The 20,153-nt window shown below is 58.4% G+C and overlaps 1 protein-coding gene across 3 annotated transcripts; it reads right to left on the reverse strand.

The window, feature by feature from the left end:
• Positions 1 to 223: 223 nt before the first annotated feature.
• On the reverse strand, positions 224 to 19,521 carry ETNK2 (ethanolamine kinase 2). 3 transcript variants are annotated; one of them, XM_073884561.1, is made up of 9 exons: positions 19,044 to 19,517; positions 17,072 to 17,331; positions 13,948 to 14,070; positions 9,279 to 9,421; positions 8,350 to 8,433; positions 5,723 to 5,868; positions 4,109 to 4,182; positions 2,314 to 2,493; positions 224 to 326 (listed from the first exon to the last, which is right to left on the reverse strand). In XM_073884561.1, exons 1-8 carry the CDS (start codon positions 19,299 to 19,301, stop codon positions 2,421 to 2,423), a joined length of 1,161 nt encoding a protein of 386 aa, XP_073740662.1. In that variant the 5' UTR covers positions 19,302 to 19,517; the 3' UTR covers positions 224 to 326; positions 2,314 to 2,420. The 3 variants fall into 3 exon arrangements, with proteins under 3 accessions (XP_073740662.1, XP_025711116.1, XP_073740663.1); XM_025855331.2 differs by lacking the exons at positions 224 to 326; positions 17,072 to 17,331; positions 19,044 to 19,517 and adding an exon at positions 14,765 to 14,915 and having other exon boundaries at positions 2,186 to 2,493; XM_073884562.1 differs by lacking the exons at positions 224 to 326; positions 2,314 to 2,493; positions 4,109 to 4,182 and adding an exon at positions 5,348 to 5,478 and having other exon boundaries at positions 19,044 to 19,521.
• Between the last annotated feature and the right edge of the window lie 632 nt (positions 19,522 to 20,153).

Genomic DNA, 20,153 nt, shown 5'->3' on the forward strand with positions numbered 1-20,153 from the left:
GACAGGACTCCAGGCCTTGAGGGGGAGGGGCCTCCTAAACTACCCAGCCCCCCCCCCCGCCCCCACCTGCCCCCTCCCCTGGAGCACTGGAGGAATGAGGATGTTTTCTCAAAGGCAGTGGGATGGTGCCTGCAGGTTCGCTCCTTTGGTGCAGGTGGCGGCCGGGGCCGTAGGGGCACAGGATGGTACCTGGGGGACCCTGTCCCAGCCATTCCCTGCTCACCACCGCAACACCGTCTCCAACGCTGTGACATCAAGGCCCCAGGAGGCTGGAAACGAAGCTGCCTTCCCAGTGGTTATTTCTGCCCTCAGCTCCAGAGGTGGATCTGAGAGGAACAAGCAGGGTGGGCACTGCCCTTTAGTCCACAAGAAGGCCCTGCCCACAAGCACCTGACCCCATGGTACCCCTGAGGGGCCCTGCCTGCCCAGCCCCAGCACTGTCCCTAGGCCCGGGCCCACCTTTTCCCCCCACGTCCTCTCCCATACCCTTCCTGGGCTTGGTACGGCTCCCCCCCCCCCCCCCCCCCCCCCCCCCCCCGCCACACTGGATCACCATGACCTTGAAGGCCCCAGCTGCTGGGGCTAGCTCTGCTCCAGCGGTTTCCATGGCAGCCGGTACTTTTGCCGGCAGAAGCCAAACAGCCAGTCTACCTGGCAGGCAGCCACTGCTCTCCCCAATCTTCAGGGCACCGGGCACCTTCTAGGGGGCCCTGGAGGCAGCGCTGCCTCGGCAGCCCGGGCTGCTGAGAGGGGTACCCCGGCTCTCCTTTGAGCTTCTGCTCTCCCTTCCCTCAGGCCTTCTGAGAAAGTGACCGATTCATTCCAGAAATCATCGTTGCCTGCTCTCCAGCAGAGCAACACCCCCTCCCCCTCAACGGCTAGGAGCCAAAACCCGGCCCAGGAAGAAGGTCCTGAGTGCGTCCCCGCAAGGTCTCGCTGGTTTCCCGCCTGGTGAGGCCCCAGCCTAGCTCCCTTCCCCAGTAGCAGTATCCTCCTGGGCTCCCCTTATTCTAGCAAGACAGTCAAAGGCAGAAGAGTGGTGAAGGCACTAGTCGTGTCCAGACCTACCCCAAACCAGGAGCCCAGGCCTTGCGAGCCAGGTGCACGGAGGAGGGTGGGGTAGGAAACGTGCAGCCCCAGGGACCCCTGGAGGCGCGGGCTGCAACCCCCCACCCCCACCCCACTGCGGGAGAACTAATCCATCATCCCCTCTATGTCAGGCAAATCCTCACTGTAGGCACTCAGACACAGAGTGGTCCAGAAATGGCCATTTTAATGCAGAAAACCATGATAATTTACAAATGAATCACTTTTTTGGGCCAGAGCCAGGAGGCTGTGAGGGCAGAGAGGAGGTGGAGGGCGTTGAGAGTCCGGGGCCATGAGCTCAGCACCTTCACGACCCATCCTACCCAGGCTCTTGGATGCCCGGTGAGCCCCGAAGTTCCTAGCCCCGGCCCCTTGACTCCCACTACTCATTTCCTAGTGGGAAGTGCTTGGGTCCACTTCAGGACAGGTGGAGAGAGGGAGATAAATCCTTAGAACTGAGGCCCTGGAGGGCAGGGCAGGGAACAAGGCAGAAAGCTGCTGGCTGCTGCTGGCCACCCCCCTCTGGGTTCTGTCCCCCTCCAGCCAAGCACAAAGCAGAGCTGGGCTCTGGAGGCCCAGGAGGGCACCACCCCCTTGCCTTCCCTCCCAGCAGGTGGCAGAGAGACAGAACACAAGCACAGAACAAAAAGGGCACGGGAGGCGAAGGAGCACAGGTCCTGGGGCAGAGGTCTGGGAAGGGGTGGTTTGATTGGATCTGGCTTGGAGAAAGGGAGGGATCTCAGATGAGGCGGCTTTGGGGGGAGCCGTTAAACCCAGTTCTAGACCATCCCGCCCCCCCCCCCCCGGATATGTACATCCATCGGTCAGAGTTGGCATGATGCTGGTTTGGGTTCATCAGCACCTCCCACGTGAGGCATGCAGGGGGAGATGGGCTGGAGGCTCAGGGCACTGGAGGTAGAAAGGAGCCCTCCCACCTCCCCCTTTCCCCAAGCCAGGAAGGTCAAAGACACATCTAAGGCAGCCCTGATTCCAGCCTGGCCTGAGGCCAGGAATACTGGGCTTCCCAGGGGTGGTTGTGGTCCAGGCCCTGGCTGACTTACAGGCACTTCCCCAACCCCCCCCAGCCCCCTCCCCCCAAGTCTGGCAAGGTGAAGGGGACCCCCCAGAGCTGGGTCCTATCAGCCCCTCCAAACAAAAGAATGTGGTCTCCAGCAGCATCCACTGGGGGCTGGCGGCAGGGGTGGAGCCTTCTCCCTGGACACCCACCTGACCCCTCTCCCACCTTGTCCAAGTGTGTGGCCCCCAGAGCAGGACAGAGCCCTGGAGAACAGGTCTGGCCAGGCAGATGGGTAAGGGAGAGATGGGGAAGCTGGTCACTTTGGCATCTCCAAGGCTGACACTTGAGGCTTCACCTTGAAGTACTGGTGGAATCGGATCACTGCGTACCTGCCGGAGGATGAGAACAGGAGCCCGGCTGAGAAGGAAAGCCAGGTGGGCCTGACCCGGGGGACTCTCACCGTGAGCAAGTCTCACCAGCTCAACCCCAGGGCAGGCGGAGGTTTGTTTTTTTTAACTTTTTTATTTTTCTTCTTAGATCGGCCTGGAGCAGCCCTTCCCCAAATGCTTTTTGTTGTTGTTGTTTTGTTTTTTTAACAGTTCATTTATATCCTTATACAACAGCTCTCCAAGACTTTTTCAGTTTGCAAAACTGAAACTCTGTACCCATTAAACAGCAACTTCCCATATCTCCCTCCCCTGCAGTGCAGCAGTGCAGAGCTTGGCAAAAACCACTCTACTGTTTCTTTAAAAAAAAAAAAAAAAAAAAATCTAAGTAAACACACCGCATGCGGGGCTCAAACTCATGAGCCTGAGGTCAAGAGTCACATGCTCTACTGACTGAGCCAGTCAGTTGCCCCCCTACTCTCTGTTTCTATGAACTTGACTAATTTAGTTATATAAGTGGAATCCTACAGTATTGGTCTTTCTGTGACTGGCTTCTTTCACTTAGCCTGTCCTCAGAGTTTGTATGTTGTAGCATGTGACACGGCTTCCTCTCTTTAAAAGGCTGAGTAATATTCCATCATGTGTGTAGACCACACTTTGTTTCCCCATTCAGCCATCCATGGACATGGGGTTGCTTCTGCCTCTTGGCTGCTGTGAATAATGCTATCAACATGGGTGTGCAAATAGCCCTCTGACCCCCTGCTTTCAACTCTGGCTACACACCCAGCGGCAAGAATACTGGATCGCCCAGGAATTCTATTTTTAACTATTTGAGGAAGCACAGTATTGTTTTCCCCAGCAGCTGCGCCATTTTACGTTCCCACCAGTGGCGTCCAACGGTTCTGATTTTCTACATCCTTCCCAACCCTTGTTTTCTGTTTATCTGCTAATAGCCATTCTAGCCTCACTGTGCCTTTGACTTGCACCTCTCCAGTCGCTGTGAACACTGTGAAGTCAGGGTAGTGACTCCTTTCCAGCTGAGGGAGGCGGACAGGGCAAGAACACTAGACCAGAATGGAGAAAGACTAGACAAGATGTTTCCTGGTCCTTAAGGACGTGTGTACCTGATGATGGAGCCAGGAGTCAGTAATCTGGTACGGTCTCGGTGCAGACCCTAGTACCTCACTGAAGGAGGAGCCGGGCCCAATATTGCACATGGTAAGCACTCAACCACCTGAGTCACCTCAGGGAGTCACTTTTGCTCTCTGGAAGAACTCTGTCCTCTCTGCTATAAAACGAACAGGTTTTTCACCACCGGGCTCTGTGGCTAAGAGCAATGGCTTAGGTCGTAAGATGGAGGAGGGAAAGCGAATCTCCTACGAGGCACAAGGGGAGGGTTCAAGAACTTTTGACTACTTTCAGAGTGGTGCTCTGGGCTCAGATGTTTCCCCTAGAGTGGTGACTCCCCCTGGATACTGGGTGGCTGGAATGGGGACAAGTTAGAGCAGAGGAAGGGACACTGGATGTTCTTCCGCGGCTGTCCTTTGCCCCCACATCCTTGGCTCAAGCTACTCCTTTCCCCCACTCCCCACCACCCCAACGCGCCCCCTGCACTCACCTGAGGAAATCGAAGTCGATGGTGGAGAACTGGTTCTGGATGAGGGCCCAGAGTGCCCAGAAGAAGTGAGATGCCTGGAAAGGGACCAAAGTGAGTCAGCAAGGCAACCACTCAATGCCTGTCACGAACCCCATGGAGCTAGAGGAGATGGTCACCCTGGAGGACACAGAACTAGGGCACGGGCCGAGACACGATGGGGTCCCCCTGGCACAAGTCAGGGGAATTCTGGAGGCCAAGTCACTGGACTGCATTTGGGGGCTTCACTCCCTTGAGAAAAAAGCAGAGTTCTACCTGCCCCAGGTAGGGGTCAGCGTAATGGTTCTAGAACTTTCAGCTTGTTCCCCAGCCCGAGCATAGCTCCATCCCTGGCTTCCCCCCCCCCCCCCCCCCGCCCAGGGGAATCTCCTGGGGCCTTCAAGGCCAAGGTTCCAGGATGAGATGAACCCCTGCCCCAGAGCACAGGCCCAGTCCCACGGTCATCAGGAGGAGCCCCTTAACTGACCTCCACCCCTTTTCCCTCTTCTGTCCAGAGGTGGGTTAGGTTGGGAAAGGAGTGTAGATGTGGGAGCGAGAAGCCCTGAGTCTGGGCTTTGACTAAGCCTTCAACTGCTCTCCCTCTGGCCAGAGGCGCCCTCGGGGCCAGACTACCCCACTCCAGACTCAAGAAACCAGAGCCTGCTCTCAGCTGTCCGTGGGCAAACAGCAGTGACAGCATGACTATCCCGGGCCAGGGCCCACCCCCCCCACATCCCGTTCGCCCTGGGGTTGGCTGCATAGCACCTCCCTCCGCTTTTCGGGACTTCCAGGGGCATAGATCAATTAGCCACGTGTCAGTGATTACATGGAAACCTTTAGCAAGAGGAAGGCTTAAGTGGAACAGTTAGGAGGAAGAACCTGATGGAGATTCAGTTTTGTGCCAATGAGGAAACCAGGAGAGGTAATCCAAAATGACACGTAAGTAAAGATTCTACTTAACCTCCATGATGTATTGTGAAACTCAGGGCAGTGGACTTGTCTTCTTGCTTCTACGTGCCTGACATTAATAAGACTAGTTAGCAATCCCCTGGACACACACCGGAGGAGACCGGGCATGAACCAGGTACCCTGGATAAATGGCACTCAAAATCAAGAACTGACAGCTCAGTAATTTGAGCAGGAAGAGCCTGATGGGAGAGGCTTACATGGAGTTGAGTCAGTGAAGGTAGCTAACAAGGAGGATTAGAACTGACATTCTTTATCTCCTCCAAAGGCTTTAAAAAAAAAGTTTAACTGCAGCATGAAAGGCTAACGTTAGACGCTAGAGAGAACTGCTTGTCCAAATGAGAGAACTGCTAAAACAGGAAGCTGGGCTCTTTCTTGGAAGTCTTTTCCTAGAAAGGAGAAAGAGACTTGACAGGATAGGGAGAAGCAGGAAACAGGGCATCTCAGTATTCTGGGGACGCTCAAGAGGGCTCTTCCCAGATCTCACTTCGGGTCCTGGGGTCCTAGGACCTCACCCCTCACCCCTCACCCGGGCCTCTGCTTCCTCCACCCTGGGCTGTGGGAGCGGAGGAGCTGGAGTTGGCCCCTCCTCCCAGCCCCTCCCTCCCCTGCCCTCTCCCGGCCCACACTTACCAGGGCAAACTTGTTGACTTGCACATAGAGCCTCTCCACCTCCCTGGGGGTCACGGCCATGCCCTTCTGTGCCTGCAGGTAATAGCGCAGCCAGCGAAGCTGGGTGTCCCGGCCGGGGTACCAGCAGTAATCCACCTCGTTCACACCTGATGGGAAGCAGCCACGGGGTAGTTGCTGGGAGGTGGGCCCACCTGGGGAGGGGGCTCCTCCAGCTCATCAGGGGTTCCCTGCTCCCCTCAAAACCTCCACATACATCCTGCCAGGCTGAGCCTAGGAATACAGCCTGCTGCCCACCAAACTTACCCAATGTGGGGAGCTGGGGGCTCTGCTTTCCATGGGCTGGAGGAAAGCACAGAGGCAGACTGGTTGTAGGGCGAGGCATGGTCTTGGGTGTGACAGGGACCCCTAAGACAGCATCACTGTACCCCCGTGCCCTTTATAGAAACTACGCCCACAGGAGGTGCTCCCTCACAGCACCACGTCAGGGGCCTCCCCTTTGGTGGGATGCTGACCAGTGAGCCCTGCACAAGGCCTTCCCTCCCACCGCCCGGAGGGTCTCATTTAGAAGCGTGGGGTCTCCGACTCTGCCTCCTGGACCAGTGTTGAGCTGGCTCCTTCAAAACATCGCCTGCAGAGCTTGCTAAAAACATAGGTTCCCAGGCACCTCTAGCCCCCTGTCCAATTCTCCAGATGATTCGGGAATGCAGCCACGCTTGGAACCCCTGGACCGGGTGGCTTCGATTCCTTCCGGTCCTGCCCTTCCTTGAGTCCTCCAGCTGCCGGCCCAACGCGCATCAGCCACATCCCGGGCCCCGTGGCAGCGCCTTGCCTTCGAGCTGGCACGGAGAGTCGTAGTTCACTTAAGACGGGACCAGGACCAGGCCATCTTGCCCGCAGTCTCTCCCGCCCTGTCCTTCCCAAGCTTCCCTCATACTCCCGGAGAGACACGCTCAGTCTCCTCGGGCCCCAAGAGGATGGCTGGGAAAGAATCCCCTGGTGCAGGTGTAGAAACTCAGGCCCAGAGCGCAGAAGCTCGCTCCCGGTTAGAACTCTTACCTCCTGCCTCCCAGAACGGGGTCTCCCTGCTCCCGAGAACCCAGGTGTTCTCCCTCCCCAGTTCCCAATCTCCTTCCCTGCCTTCCTCCTTCCTTCGCAACCTGGGAGCAGGATGCAATCTGCCTCTTTGGAGAAATTCCAGCTGGACCTTGCTCTATGTGGTGGGTGAGGAGGGCCTGAAATGCTTCAGGACGATCCCTTCTGGAAAGGCCAGCGGGTCTGGCGGCTGAGCGCTCAGAGGCCCAGGGCCTCTGCTTGGTGCCACACCCCACAGCATCACGGCTCTGCCCAGCTGAGGCCCCACTGTCCTGCAGGTTCCTAGATGCAGCTGCTGGCCACCCTGGGAAGTCATACCGTCAGGGGCAATGAGCGCTTGACAGACCTGGTCAACTGGGGTTCTTGAAGGGACACAATTGGCCAGGCTTGGGCTGGGGAGTGGCCGAGGCTGGGCCAGGTGGAAGTTTTGGAGCTGGCCTGGGTGTGCCTCACCTGACCTGCGCCCCAGGGGCTGGCTCCATCACGCTGAGCACCCCACACTGCAAGTCGGATGATATCCCTCCAGCCCCCGGGGTCCAGCTCCATCCATGGGTTGCCTCTCTGGTCCCATCAAATCGTTTAACAATGAAGCCCTCAAGCTGGAAAAACCTGCCCGGCTTCCTCATACAAATGATTCTATTGTACATCCTGGGCCTTTGCTGAGCTGGCTAGCGCAACAAAACAGCCCTCATCCAACCCCATCCGCTCCCGTGCCGGTCTCCCTTAGCTACCGGCAGGCTTCCTTGCCTAGTACCAGTGAACACCGGCATGAGGCTTAGCATGTGCTACACGTGTGTGCGTGTGTGTGTCTCACGTTGATGGGACGAAGTATCTCCACTTTCCAGAGGCCCAGAGAAGCTGAGTGCCCAGCCCAAGGGTCACACAGCTAGTAAGCAACAAAGCCAGGATTTGAACTTGGACAGTCCAGTTGCAGCATATACGCTTTTCACGAGTTCCACCTAGACGATTCTCATCAGGCCACCAGCTCGTTCTGCTCCTTCTCTGCATGCAGGACCCTTACTCATGATTGGGCAGGTGATACTGGGAGAAGGCAGCCTGGGTGAAGGGGCAGGCAGAAGCTACGTCTGCCCAGGGGAAGGGGGCTTGTTCTTAAGATTTTTTAATTTTCTAAGGTAATCACCCGATGTGGGGCTTGAACTCACAGCCCCAAGATCAAGAATTGCACGCTCCACCGACTGAGCCGGCCAGGCACCCCGGTCTTTTTCTAACTCACATGCCAAGCCCAGTGTCCTTAGGGGTCCTACGGAGGGCACGTTCTCCTGATTTGTACCAAACTGCCAGATGGGCTAGCAGGGGTTGGCTCTGTGTGTGGGGGTCCGGCCACCCATGTGAGACTTGGCGCTCCCTCAAGGCAGGTTGTGCCTTCCTCCATGAGTCGTGAGATTTTGGAGGCCAGGGGCTGTCAAGTCTCTACCCAGCAGGGCCAGAAACCCCTCTCATTTTCACCCTGGACCTGGCCATCCATCATGAGGAAAGTATCTTGGACAAAGACCAAAGAGCAATACCCTGCTCACCTGCAAACTCATTGAAATGGTTGCCAATGTCAAAGGCTTGGTAGTTGTAGCCGGCGTACTCATAGTCAATGAACCTTACGTGACCTGTGGGGCAAGAGACAGGGATGAGGGTCGGTCCCTGGAGATAGGGGAACGGCCTGGTCAAGTCCCCACAGACCTCCGGAATGCACGCACAGACTCTGGCTGGCCTCTCGTGGCAACCCAGCCCCCACCCTCCCCAGTGGCCGCCTTCGACACTGTTCATTTGTCCATCTGCCCTCCAGCTGTCCCTCACACAGGTGGATCCTCAAGCTCTGCTCATCTACAGACATCTATCCTCAGCATGGCCGAGGACCAGAAATAAAGGTCAGGGCTCCCTGGGGCTGGAGCTCTCATTAGGCACACAGGAAGGTTCTGTCTCTAGGAGGGCCTGGGCCACCCCAGATGACCTCAAGCCCAAAATGTTGTCGGCGGGGAATGGCTCAGGTGGCCTCACATCAAGGACCTCCACAAACCACAGTTTTGAGTTCTTTCCGGGCATAGGTTTTTCTAAGTAGAAATTTATTTCCTTTTCCCTTTCTCTCTCTCTCTCTCTCTCTCTTTTTTTTTTTTTTAAGATTTTATCCATTTATTTGACAGAGAGAGACACAGCGAGAGAGGGAACACAAGCAGGGGGAGTGGGAGAGGGAGAAGCAGGCTTCCCGCGGAGCAGGGAGCCCGATGTGGGGCTCGATCCCAGGACCCTGGGACCGTGACCTGAGCCGAAGGAAGGCAGACGCTTAACGACTGAGCCACCCAGGGGCCCCTCCCTTTCTCTATTAACTTGAGATCTAAACTGGAAGGTCGCCTTTTGCTTGTCCGAGGGCCAGTCTGAGGACCGGCCCCCCAAAGGCAGCTGATCACTCAGGCCCGGCCCAGCCGTGGCCCAGCCAGAGCCCGGGAAGCCGTACCTTTGGTGCTGTCGTAGATGATGTTCTTGCAGAGCAGGTCATTGTGACAGAAGACCACAGGGGAGTCCAACTGGGACAGGTGCTCCTTCAGCCAGGCCAGCTCCCGTTCCAACACCTCCACCTGGGGGACATCTGCGGAAAAGCTGGGCAGCGGCCAGAACGGAGGCTGACAGTAAGACAGGCTGCCACTGGGCCTCTGGAGCCCTGAGCTCTGGCCCTGTCACCGCCTGTCCCTGCAGAGGACCCCTGGACAAAGGGCCCGCCCTTCAGACCCTCACTTTTGTCCTCTGGCGCTAAGGCGTCCTGATCGCCTGACTTCCTGCAGTCACTCTAAGCAGCTTATTAAAACGCGGGCGTAAAAGCATTTTGCAAAGCTCGCCTGTCCCCGATCCAGTGGCGTCCCCGCTACTTCGTGAAAGGGGGAGGAAGGTAAGGGAGGCGGCACAGACAGAGGGCAGGAGCGGGGAGCGTGCGTCCACACGAGAACAAGGGCAGAGGGGAGGGCTGTGAACAGACCCGCTTTCAGGGCGCTGGGGAAGATGCCTACAGGGAGCTGTGCTCCACGACTGTCTGGGGGAGGCATCACAGTGCTCTGCAGAGGGGCTGGAGGATGGACACTCCTGGCCGGTCCCCCTCCTCTTCTAGCGGCTGGTGTCACAGGTGGAAAGGACCAGAGGGCTCATAAAGCCTAACTTCTCATCTCACAGAGAGACTACTCAGGCCCACTTAAGAAAGCAAACAAACTGCTTCTTGGGCTCACTCCTACAAGACCAAGGGACTATTAGGGCCTTTCAATTGAGCATTTGCTCCGAAGCTCCCCGGTGACTTGTCCCCTCCACCCTGAACTAGGAGCATGTGTACCCTTGTCCCAGACCACGCATGCGTGGGCAACTTGCGGGCAGGAGCACGGATGACAGAGGCCAGCCCTCCTTCTGCTCTGCCCCCTCCCGCAGCACCCAAGGCCTTGCTGCTGAAAGAAACCCACGCTGAGGAATGAATGAATGAATGGACGGGTCAGTCGGTGCTGGTAGCAAAGGCCATGTGGAAGTTGGTGAGGACACACTGTGCTGGGATGCTCTGAACTTTGGTCCCCAGGAAGCACACAGGACTGTGTACACTGAAAAGCCAAATAGTTAGCACAGCCCTTAAAACCCCAGAACCACCAATGGGTGGAGGGGAGGAGGCTGCGGTTTTATCTCCTGTTCTGTCTCCATGTAGCTTCTGTTTGCTTTCTTATCCAGGGCAGCCAGAGTACGTGCAGGAGGATGAGCGTGAGATCCGTCCTCCCGATCCTCCCAAAGGAAGCCCCGGCAGCCCCTCACACGGCCCAGAGACTAAAACATGGCAAAGCGCGTTCGGCAACTAAGGCATCCCCCTCTCCCCCTGGGAAAGGATGAGCGGCAGGCTCCCTCCCAGGCTTTGAGAAGGTCAAAGCGAGAGAGGATCTTAGGCCTCTAGTGCAAGTCTTTGGGGGAAATGGAGGCTCAAGGAAGAGGGCAGAGGCCTTCTAGCTTACAGATGTTTCTTGCACAGCTGGACCCTCTTCCCCCTCACCCAAGGGAAGCAGTCCTCAGCCTGTGCATGGATGCAAAATCAAGCAGAACCTCCTAACTGCGAGGGCCTCAGTGCCCCTCAGAGGCTCTGCACAGGCCACTCTGAGCTGGGGAGAGTCTAACGAGGGGGGTGATCTGGGGGGGGGCTTCCTTTAGCCTCACTGGAGTTTATCTGTGTCGACTGGTCTGCATAAACGCATTTCAGTCTTGGCTCTCCTTAAGAAGATACCTTTCAAGATTCTTTTTTTCTTTTCCTGGTCCAAGACCATCTAAAGATAAGAATTAGGAGGCCTCCTTTGGTTTGCTCTGGTCTCAGCCTGAAAAACATGTCTTTGACATCTAAGATACCTGCTGCCCAGGCCCTGACCTCCTCCTGACCCCCACCTTACCCACCCCAAGGCCACGCAGATGGTTACTGTGGGAGTGGTCCAGGCCTTCTATCTCCCTGGGCAGCCTCCCTCCCCTGAGCACTTGAAACCCCGCCAGCTTCGCTGCCTTCAGCCCTGAGCCCACTAGACTTTCTCAGGGCTGTGCGGTTGGCAGAAGAGTGGCCGCCACCGCGTCATAGAAGCTGTCACACCCCAGGAAGCCTGCTCCTCCTCTGTCCCTCAGAGGCAGCGGCGGGGGTGGTGGTGGTGCAGGGGCTGCCCCCCCCACCCCGGGAAACCTGGGGGTTCGTCCTGATGAAAACACTTCTGCCTGCCTGCCGAATACCCACTCAGCTCGCCGGATCTGGGTGGAGGGAAGTACCTTCTCCCACAGTGGACTGAGTGTTGGGAGCTTCCTGGCTCATCACCTTTGCCCTTACACCACTCAACCCATCCCCATCTCCTCCTGATGCCCCCAAAGCAGCGATCACCCCCCACCCTCTATGCCCAACCAGACACCAAGACCACCAAAATCTATTTCCACAGGGTGCCTGATGCGTCCCCCACTCCCCTTCCCCCCCCACTCCATCCACCACCACCACCATGAAGCTGCCCGTGGATCCTGCCCATTCAGTTACAACACTCCCTGAGGGGGTCGCCTTACCTCCAATCCCTACCCCCCCTTCCCCAAATCCCACCTGATTCTGTCCTTTACAATGCCAGAGAGCTTTCTCCCTAAACCACAGTCATGGTCCCTGGCTCAGAGGCCTCCACAATGACCGTTAAATGAAATGCTGGCTCCTTAACCTGACTTGGAAGGGTCCTTCCGGTCTAGCTCCAACCCACTTCCCACAGCCCTTCCCAATCCCTCCTGAAGGCCCACTCCGGCCACCCTCATCCACTGGCCACCCATGAGCCAAGTGTGTTCACACCATCTCCGCCAGCCCGAGAGGCCTCCCTTCCCAGCTCTGCCCCTCTACCTCTGCCAGGAAGACTGGCCCTGGTTCTCCCACCGCCACATGCATTACACGCCCTGCCTTCTTTTGTCGCTTCGCATGGGCAGGTCCTATTTACCCAGATGGTTCCTAAGCTCCTTGAGGGTAGGGCCAATGTCACGTCCGTATTTTTCATTGTTTTAAATCCCAGTTGAGGTTTGTGAAATGCAGGATTGACTAAATCAGGGTTATTAGACTGTGACTAGAGCTCAAGAGTTTCATCTCATTCAGGTGACTGCTCATCACAGCCCCGCTTGGGGCAGGTTAGGCAGTTTAGGGCAGGCACCGACCCCTAAAGAGCCTCCGAGAAGTTAAACAACTCGATTTGCCAAGGTCAAATATATGACAAGAACAAAGGTAGTCGGTCAGCTCTTCTCCAGGGACCACTCCGCTCCCAACAAGGTCACCCTGAAGGTTACACGGTGACAGTACAAAGGAAGCTAAAGTAGCAAGGGTCATGCCTGAGCAGCAGGTCTGGACTCTAGCCCTTGAGCTGCCACTGACCTTGGGCAAGTCCCACCCCCTCTCCAGACCTCAGTTTTTCCATCTACCAAATGAAAGTGGTGGGCTGCACGATCAGAGGGTCCTGTTGACTCAGACACCCCAGGGTCCTGCTCTCCATGTGTTGTTTTAGCCCTAAGGGATAGGCAGTCCTTGTCCCAGAGATAACATTTGGCATCGAAGGTCTGAATGTGGGCCATCCTGGACAAATAGTCCTAAAGCAGTGCTTGATAATCATTAAGTGGGAGGATCCAGATAAAGTCACGCATGCGTGTGTGTTTGTGTGTGTGTGTGTGTGTGTGTGTGTGTGTGTGTGTGTGTGTGAGACAGAGAGAGACAGACAGACACACACGATTGAGAGAGAGTTAATTATTGTCTTGTCATCTTAGAGGAGGGAAGGAGATACGCTACACTCCCATGAACCTTTGGAATAAGGGAGATGTTCAACCCAGCAGGGAACATGGAGGGATCAGACTCACTACTGCCTTCCCCTAGAGGGGGCAGGAGTGACCCACTCTTCTCTCCAACTCTCTGTGCCTCTTCCAGCACTCAATGCTACGCTGGGAGCCAGGCAGCTGAAGGCTAGAAGGACTCTCAGGTTGCTGGCCAGAGAGCCTAGCTGTCTGGGAGCCCCGTCTTCCCTGGGGAAAGGCACTGTCAGGATGGGTGGAGTACCAGTGAGGGAACGGTACGCTGTCAGTGTGAACAAGGTGAGGAGCAGGGTCCCCAGGGGCATGTGCGGACGAGAGCCGTCTAGGCAAGTAGCAGGAGTCTTGATGTCCCAAGGGCTTGTCAACTGACAAGCTGAGTTCTGACTGACTGAACTCGGCCTCACCCCATTCTCAGAGGCCAGGCTCTCCCTTCTGGTTGCTCAGAAAGCAGCTAAGGTAGAAAGGGCCCTGGGCTAGGAAACAGACCCCTGCCTCCGATGAGCCCCCAACATCGGGTAAAGCTTAGTCTCTGAGCCTCAGTCTCCTTTAAGTAAAGGGGGAGACGCAGTCCCCAACCCTCGTCTCTACCACAACCAGAAGACTCAAAGTGAAATCAGCACATAAGCACAGGCTTAGAGCTGTGGATCTTAAGTTCCTGAGATTCAGTGGGTCGGCCCAACTCTGCTTGGAGACAGAGACTCAGAAGTCAGGAGCCCCTCAGCCTCTGGGTGGGGTGGGGGACGGAGCCGAAAGAATGGAGGCGGGATAACATGAAGGCAGCAGAGACAATGGCAGCTTTGAACCCTCCCAGACCTTTGTACCTGGGGTTGATCTCGTTCTTCACAAGGGTGAAGTAATTGTGCATCTTGTGCCACAGGGTGGGCTTGGGCAGGCTGCCGTTGGCGTGGATGGTGTGAATCTTTGCCATTTCTAAGGCGATTAGCCTAAACAGAAAACAGGAAGAGTAGAGCATCAGTGTGGGGCAGGCCCGTCCCAGCTCAGCCCCTCCTGACCAGAAAGGGGTCCCACAGGGTGAGGACCGCGGGCCAGTCAGAGGGCTGAGGGTGGGACAGCTCTTTTAGGGATTCTCGCTCCTGGAGCAGGAAGGTCTTAGCGGAAGGCATGAAAATGACGTAAGGCCTTTAGCCCAGCAGTGACCTTTCCAGAACAGGAGCTGGGGCTGCTTCAGGGAGCAGGAAGGCAAAGCAGTGGGCCGCCAGCCACAGGTCAGCGACCCTGCCCCACCCCAAGGTCGTGTACCCACAGCAACCCCTGAGGACAGAGGGGTCACCTGGGGATGGGGGCAGTGGCCCTCCTCCCTCCCTGGACTCTGATCCATGCCCTCAGGGGGAGGTGAATGCAGGGCACCGAGGGATCAGGGGGGTGGTGATGCCAGGCTGGGAAGAAATGCCTGCCTCTTATCAGCCTGGCCAAGGTGGGGAGGGAAGCAGGCCGGCCCAGGGCAGCCCCTTCCTCTGCGGCAGGGAGTTGATGCTGGCGGCTGGGTGCCAAGGACGCAAAACAAACCAGCGTTCTATTTTCAAGTCCTCCTGTGGACATTATCCAAGGTCCCGGGAGAGAAGGAGGGGGCGGTGGGGAAGGGGGCTGGGAGAGGGCGGGGGCGGATGGAGGACTGACCGGTCAGAGAGGGAGGGCCTTGATAAGGACCCCGGCGTCTGAGGCCCTGCATCCCAGCTGGGCTCCCCCAGTCCTCTGGCAGCTCTCCCTTCTGGGGCCCCACCCCCAGCCCGGCTGCCAAGCCTCCAACATTCACGCTTCCTTCGCCTCTGCCTGTTGCTCGAATAATAATCACTGGGAAAGACAACAAAGGCATTGGCTGTTTGAAACCTTGTTCCTGAGCTGTTCCAGGGACACCCCTCCCCTTGCCAGGTCCTGGGAAGGGGCAGGCCGTCACCCAACAGGATAGCAGGGCAGTCTAGGGTCTCCTCCGGAAGCCCCCCAGGCTCCCAGCTCCTGAAGGGTGGAGGGGGCAGGGGGTGTGGCAGCCACCGAGAGGGTGAGCGGGTGAGAGATGAAGGCTGTGCTTTCAGAGGCTAGAGGCCCCGGGGCAGGAGGGAGCCCGCCAGGGTTTTAGGCGAGGCAGGGAAATAGACCTGAGACCCAGGCCTTCCCTTCCCAAAGGAAGATTCTGACTAGAGCATGAACAGAGCGTTTCCTTGAATATCAATAGGGCTGTTGTCTGGAAAAGCAATGAAAGTAACCTCAACACTCAGCATTTTTATGCTGCAAAGCCTCAGCAGGCAGAGGCTGGGAGGTGGGGGTCAGGGGAACGGGGGACATGGCTCCCCAAGGCGTCCTCTTTGCCTTTCCCCGCAGAGATCCACCTTCACCCGAGAAAGATAATGGTCTATCCTTGGAAAATCATCAGGGAAGAGCCTACCTCCTACACCTATCCCAGTTTCTGGCTCTCCCCCAAATGTAAAGTTGTTATCGAACCTACATCCATCTTCAATCTTCCTGACAGTGCTAATTGTTTCACGAGAGAACAAGGAACAGCACCATATTCATAGAGGTGGCCGGAGACTGGGAGGGACCTAGGGAGGACCTGCCAATATTTGAGCTTATTTACAAAGACTTGAAGGAGAGCTGGGAGCAGAGCGTAGGAGAAGCCAGGCCATGGTTCCCCGGGCCCCCACCCTCCTCTGACCTCCTACCTCCAGCCTGGGCACTCAGCGGGAGCCTGAGAAGACCACTCAACAGGTCTGTATGTCCCCCTAACTACACACACACACACACACCATACAACTGAACATAAATATCCCAGGGCCTGACCAGTCCCAGAGGCAGTGCTCCGGAGTACTCGAGGGGAACGCATCTCAGAGTCCCTTCTAAGTCCCTGGAGGGCCTGTCAGGGGTTCTCCACAAATAGGCCAGGTGCACTTACTTGGGGTTAACTGAGTAACAGGTGAGGAAGCAAGGAACCTTCTTGGTCTGCTCCCTAGATGGGCTTTTATTGTTTCTCCCCGGTATTTGGGCGTATTTGGAAGGCTCCTTCTCCTTGGCTGGGACGGGACTGATCCCAAAGATCCCAGGCCAACCCCTAGGCTGCTGTCCAGGGTCAGGAGTCAACCTCAGCCTGCCTGGGACCTCGCTATAGTTGGAGGGCTCCTTGGAGGGCTCCGCACGCAGGTGCGGCTCGGGGGTGGGGGTGGGGGTGGGGGATTCTGCCTGACATCCCCGCCCAGAAAGGTTAGAGGAGAGAAAGGCACTCTGGGCTCCTCTTTAGTTCTCCCCGTTCCAGACCCCACAGAGCCATCCACAGTGCTTGAAGGTTAAGTCTACTTCCTGGGTCCTACACATCCAGGCATTCAGTGGGAGGGGCTCCCAGGGGGTCATGTGTTCTTGTGGGCCTCTGGAAGGAAGGCTTGGCAGCTGCCCAAACCTGGGCTCCCACTTTGTTGGGGGAACCTGGAAGGAGCTCAGACTGGGGGAGGGCTGATGTCTCTCTGTGCTGCTAAACCCAAGCTCACCCTGGATGGGGCCCATTCTCCTAGCATGCTTGAGCTCCTGGCAGGACGGGAGGGGCAGGAAATCCTGGGCGCTCTGGGGATTTGGCTCAGATTTCATTTCCAAGGCTCTGAGAGGTTTCCAGGTCAGACATGGGGTGGGCAAAAGGGCTGAGACATGAGGCCAGGAAGCAGAGCCCTGCTGCATTTAGGGAACCAGGTCCTTTGGTCTCAGGTTCACCAAATTCTCACTTGCCTCCCTAAGAGGCAGGTACCCCTTCTAACGGATGCCACTAAAAATCCATTCAAAGCAATGGCCCCTCTCTGCAGAGCAAAGTGCGTGCACACGCACTTTTCATGCAATTTCAGGAAGTTCACAGACCTTATGACTCATTCATGGACTCCACTCTATGCCGAGGAAGCTGGCCAAGGCCTGAGGAATCGTAGGAATGAATGGTACCCCGGGCCACCTTCTCACCTGAAGAGCCGGGGCTCCCGGATGTGCTCGGGTCCCAGGGCCATGCCCCTCATGTACTCGTAGCACAGCCCATTCTGGAAGGTGCAGTAGAGTTTGGGGGCGCAGCCATGTGCTCGCAGCAGCTGGAAGTTCCTGACCTCATTCTCCCGGTCCACCAGCAGCTCGGTACGCTCCCCGTACACCCGCACCAGCACGCAGTCCCGCATGTCCTCCTCCACGTAGCAGGCCACCAGCTTGTTGGTGATGCCATCAGTGAAGCGCTGGCATGGGGAGGGGGAGCACAAGAGCGTGTGGGGCAGGGTCTCTGCTCTTGCCCCATGGCTCCCCAGCTCCAGCATGGGGTGCTCATTTGCATGCCCAGCACAACCACGCAGAACCCCCCCCCATTCTTTGGCCCTCTAACTTAAGAGGAGCTCAGCACTCTTTCTAATGCCTTACCCTCCTCAGTGCTTGGGATAGCCTGAGTTCGAGAACAAAACCTCGGCTCAGGCACCCTCACCTCTCCTGGGTCTGGCAGATGGGATTTGGCAGTGGAAGAATTTCCACACTCCTTGGTGGGAGAAGCCCCCTCCCCCCTTCTTACTTCTCCATCCCTGAAAGAAACCTCCATGGACCAGAATGTGGCCAGGGAGGAGCGGGAGCTGCCCAGGACAAGTACTTTCTGACCCAGCTGCCTCTCACCATCTGCCCAGCCGGGGACTCTTTGCTGCACCTCACGCCCCATCCAGCAGCGGAGGTGCGGGAGGTACAGAGGTTGGCACCCAGCTGAGCGCTTTGGTGGTCGGAGCTCCTTAGGGCCTCTGAGTTCCAAACCAGAAGAGACAGTAGGCCATGGGCTGGGGAAAACAGACTCTCTGGGTACGGTGGCAAGGAGGAATGAACCATGGAATTTATAGGGCACAGTGTGACAGAGCTGGTAGGGGCTCTAGAGGACATCTGAACCGATTCTAGGTGGGGAAACTGAGGCCCAGAGAGGGGAGAGACTGGCAGGTAGCACGTTCAATCAGTGCTAGAATGAACTTCAGACCTGCTGGATCCCTTGTGGGTCTTACAACCAAAGTGGGTCTTTTATTTTGAAAATGCTACCCACCCATCCTTCCCCCAAGAGGTGTCTGTCAGCCTCCGCACTGGGTGGGGGAACCTGGCCTTTCCCCACCCAGAAGGCCCTGGCAGCACCAAGCCCCTGCCACTCCAGCACTAGCTGCAGGTGCCGGGCTCAGGACTCCTTCCTCCGCACGCAGCTCCCAGAGGGGCTGGCGGGGGAGGGTGAGCAGGTGAAGCCTCTTCAGAGGATGCAGATCAGCTGGGGAGTCTGCCTGAGGCTCCTCAGTGGGAGGCTCTGCCCACATCTGTGTCCCCGAGAATGTGCCCAGCTGGGGGGTGGGGAGGCCCCCTGTGTGGGGGTGCTGAGCCTGAGCCTGGGGCGACGGGGAGGGTTTCCACCCAGCGCGGGGGCCCTGGGCTAGCCGGAATTCCACACGGTGGCTCCTGGGACCGGCAGGAACCGCTCAGAGCCTGGAGACTTTGCTCCCACCACCGGCTGGAGAAGGGACAGGGATGTGTGTGTGTGTGGAGGTGGGGGGCTCCCTTAAAAGTTCCTGCCTCCTCAGGTTTCAGCGCCGGCCGCGCGCGCTCCTCCGGGCGGCGAGGGGCACCGGCGCACGGCGACAGGGGGTGGGGCCCGCGCGCGCAGCTTGCTGACGGTGGGCAGGTGGACCTCCGGCGGCCCGCGAGCCCCGGGAGGAGGGGGGTGTGGGGGCCGGGGGGGGCGTGTGGGGGCCGAGGGAGGTGGGAGCCTGGCTCTGCTTCGGGGCCAGAACAGACGAAGCAAAATACACACCCAAACCACCATTGCAACCCTGCCCTGCGCACCCGTGGGACCGCCACCCGGAAGGATGCACGGACAGACATCCACGCATCCCCGCTCCAACCCCGACAGGGCCCCAGCCCGGCCCCGCGCCCGCTCGGCTACCTTGGTCCGAACTTGCTCGGGCTTCCAATGCGGCCGCAGCTCCTGGATGAGGCGCAGGGCGCCCGGGAGGATGTCGTCCTGGTCCACGGATATGCCGAAGCAAGGGACGGCGGCGGCCCTCGGGGCGCCCGGCGGCTCCCGGCAGCCCGCGCTGGCCGCCGCCTTCTCCTCCATGCCCCATGAGCACTGCGGGCACGGCGCCTGCCGCCGCAGGTAAAAGGGCGAGCACGGCAGAGGAGCCGAAGGGGGCACAGCCATTCCCAGCAGCCCCACCCCCTCGGAGCCGCCGCGCGAGCGCTAGCCCCTGCGGGGGGGCCCGGCGCGGCGGTGGGAGTGGTAGAGGAGGGGCCAGGGGAAGTCCATGACTCAGGAGCCCGCTGCCCGCTCCGATCGGCGCCCGAAGCCGACCCGGGAACGCCGGAGCCCGCCGCGATTGTGACATCATCACGGGCGGCAGGCCGCGGGGCGGGGGCCCGGGAACGCCCCCGCCCCGCCCCGCCCCCGCCCCGGCCCCCAGGCCGCCGCGGGGTCGGCGGCCGCCGCTACCTGGAGCGCGGGGCGGGGGTGACGCCCTCGGGGAGGCCGTGACGCCGGGGGCGGGGCCCGGGGTCGCCCCGCCCCGCCCGCCCCGCCCCCACCCGGGCCCCAGGCCCCGCAGCGCTTGTCGGCCTCTGAGCCCGGCGAGGTGGCCGGCCTCCTTCCTCTTGCCTCGGCGGGGGCCGCTCTCCCCGGGCAGCCTGGGGCAGGGCCGGGGGAGGCCTCTTCCTGCGCCTCTGCTCCAGCCCTGGTGGATGGAGATCCGGCTGCCTCCAAGAGGTCAGCTTGGACTCGGCCACCTGTGCCCCAGGTCCCTCCTGGAAAAGGAGTCCCCTGCTGCATCTCAAAGGCCCTTCCCTGCAGGGAACTCCCCACGCAAATCCTGCCTCCCCCCCCCCCACGCATAAACGAGGTGCAGAGGTGACATTGGGTGATGCATGTGGAGGGTGGGTGTGCCAATGGGAACCGAGCTCGCTTGTCTTCAGCCCGGGTGGGAGAGCTCTCGAGGCCCCATCCAGAAAAGTGCCTACAGAGAAGGGGCCTTTTTGTTTCTCCAAGTTGTTCCTTTGGCCT

The sequence above is a fragment of the Callorhinus ursinus genome, unplaced genomic scaffold, assembly GCF_003265705.2.
Source record: "Callorhinus ursinus isolate GAN/ISIS: 27379988/994484 unplaced genomic scaffold, GSC_fseal_2.0 scaffold57, whole genome shotgun sequence".
Classification (NCBI taxonomy): Eukaryota; Metazoa; Chordata; class Mammalia; order Carnivora; family Otariidae; genus Callorhinus; species Callorhinus ursinus.

Bases quoted from the DNA above. Each gene is read 5' to 3' on its own strand.
- ETNK2 (XM_073884561.1), bottom strand. From the start codon at position 19,301: ATGGCTGTGCCCCCTTCGGCTCCTCTGCCGTGCTCGCCCTTTTACCTG. The intron at 17,332-19,043 runs GTAGCCGAGCGG...TCCCCATGCCAG, and splicing joins CCGAGCAAGTTCGGACCAAG to CGCTTCACTGATGGCATCAC. The intron at 9,422-13,947 runs GTACAAAGGTCT...GCCGCTGCCCAG, and splicing joins AAGAACGAGATCAACCCCAG to CTTTTCCGCAGATGTCCCCC.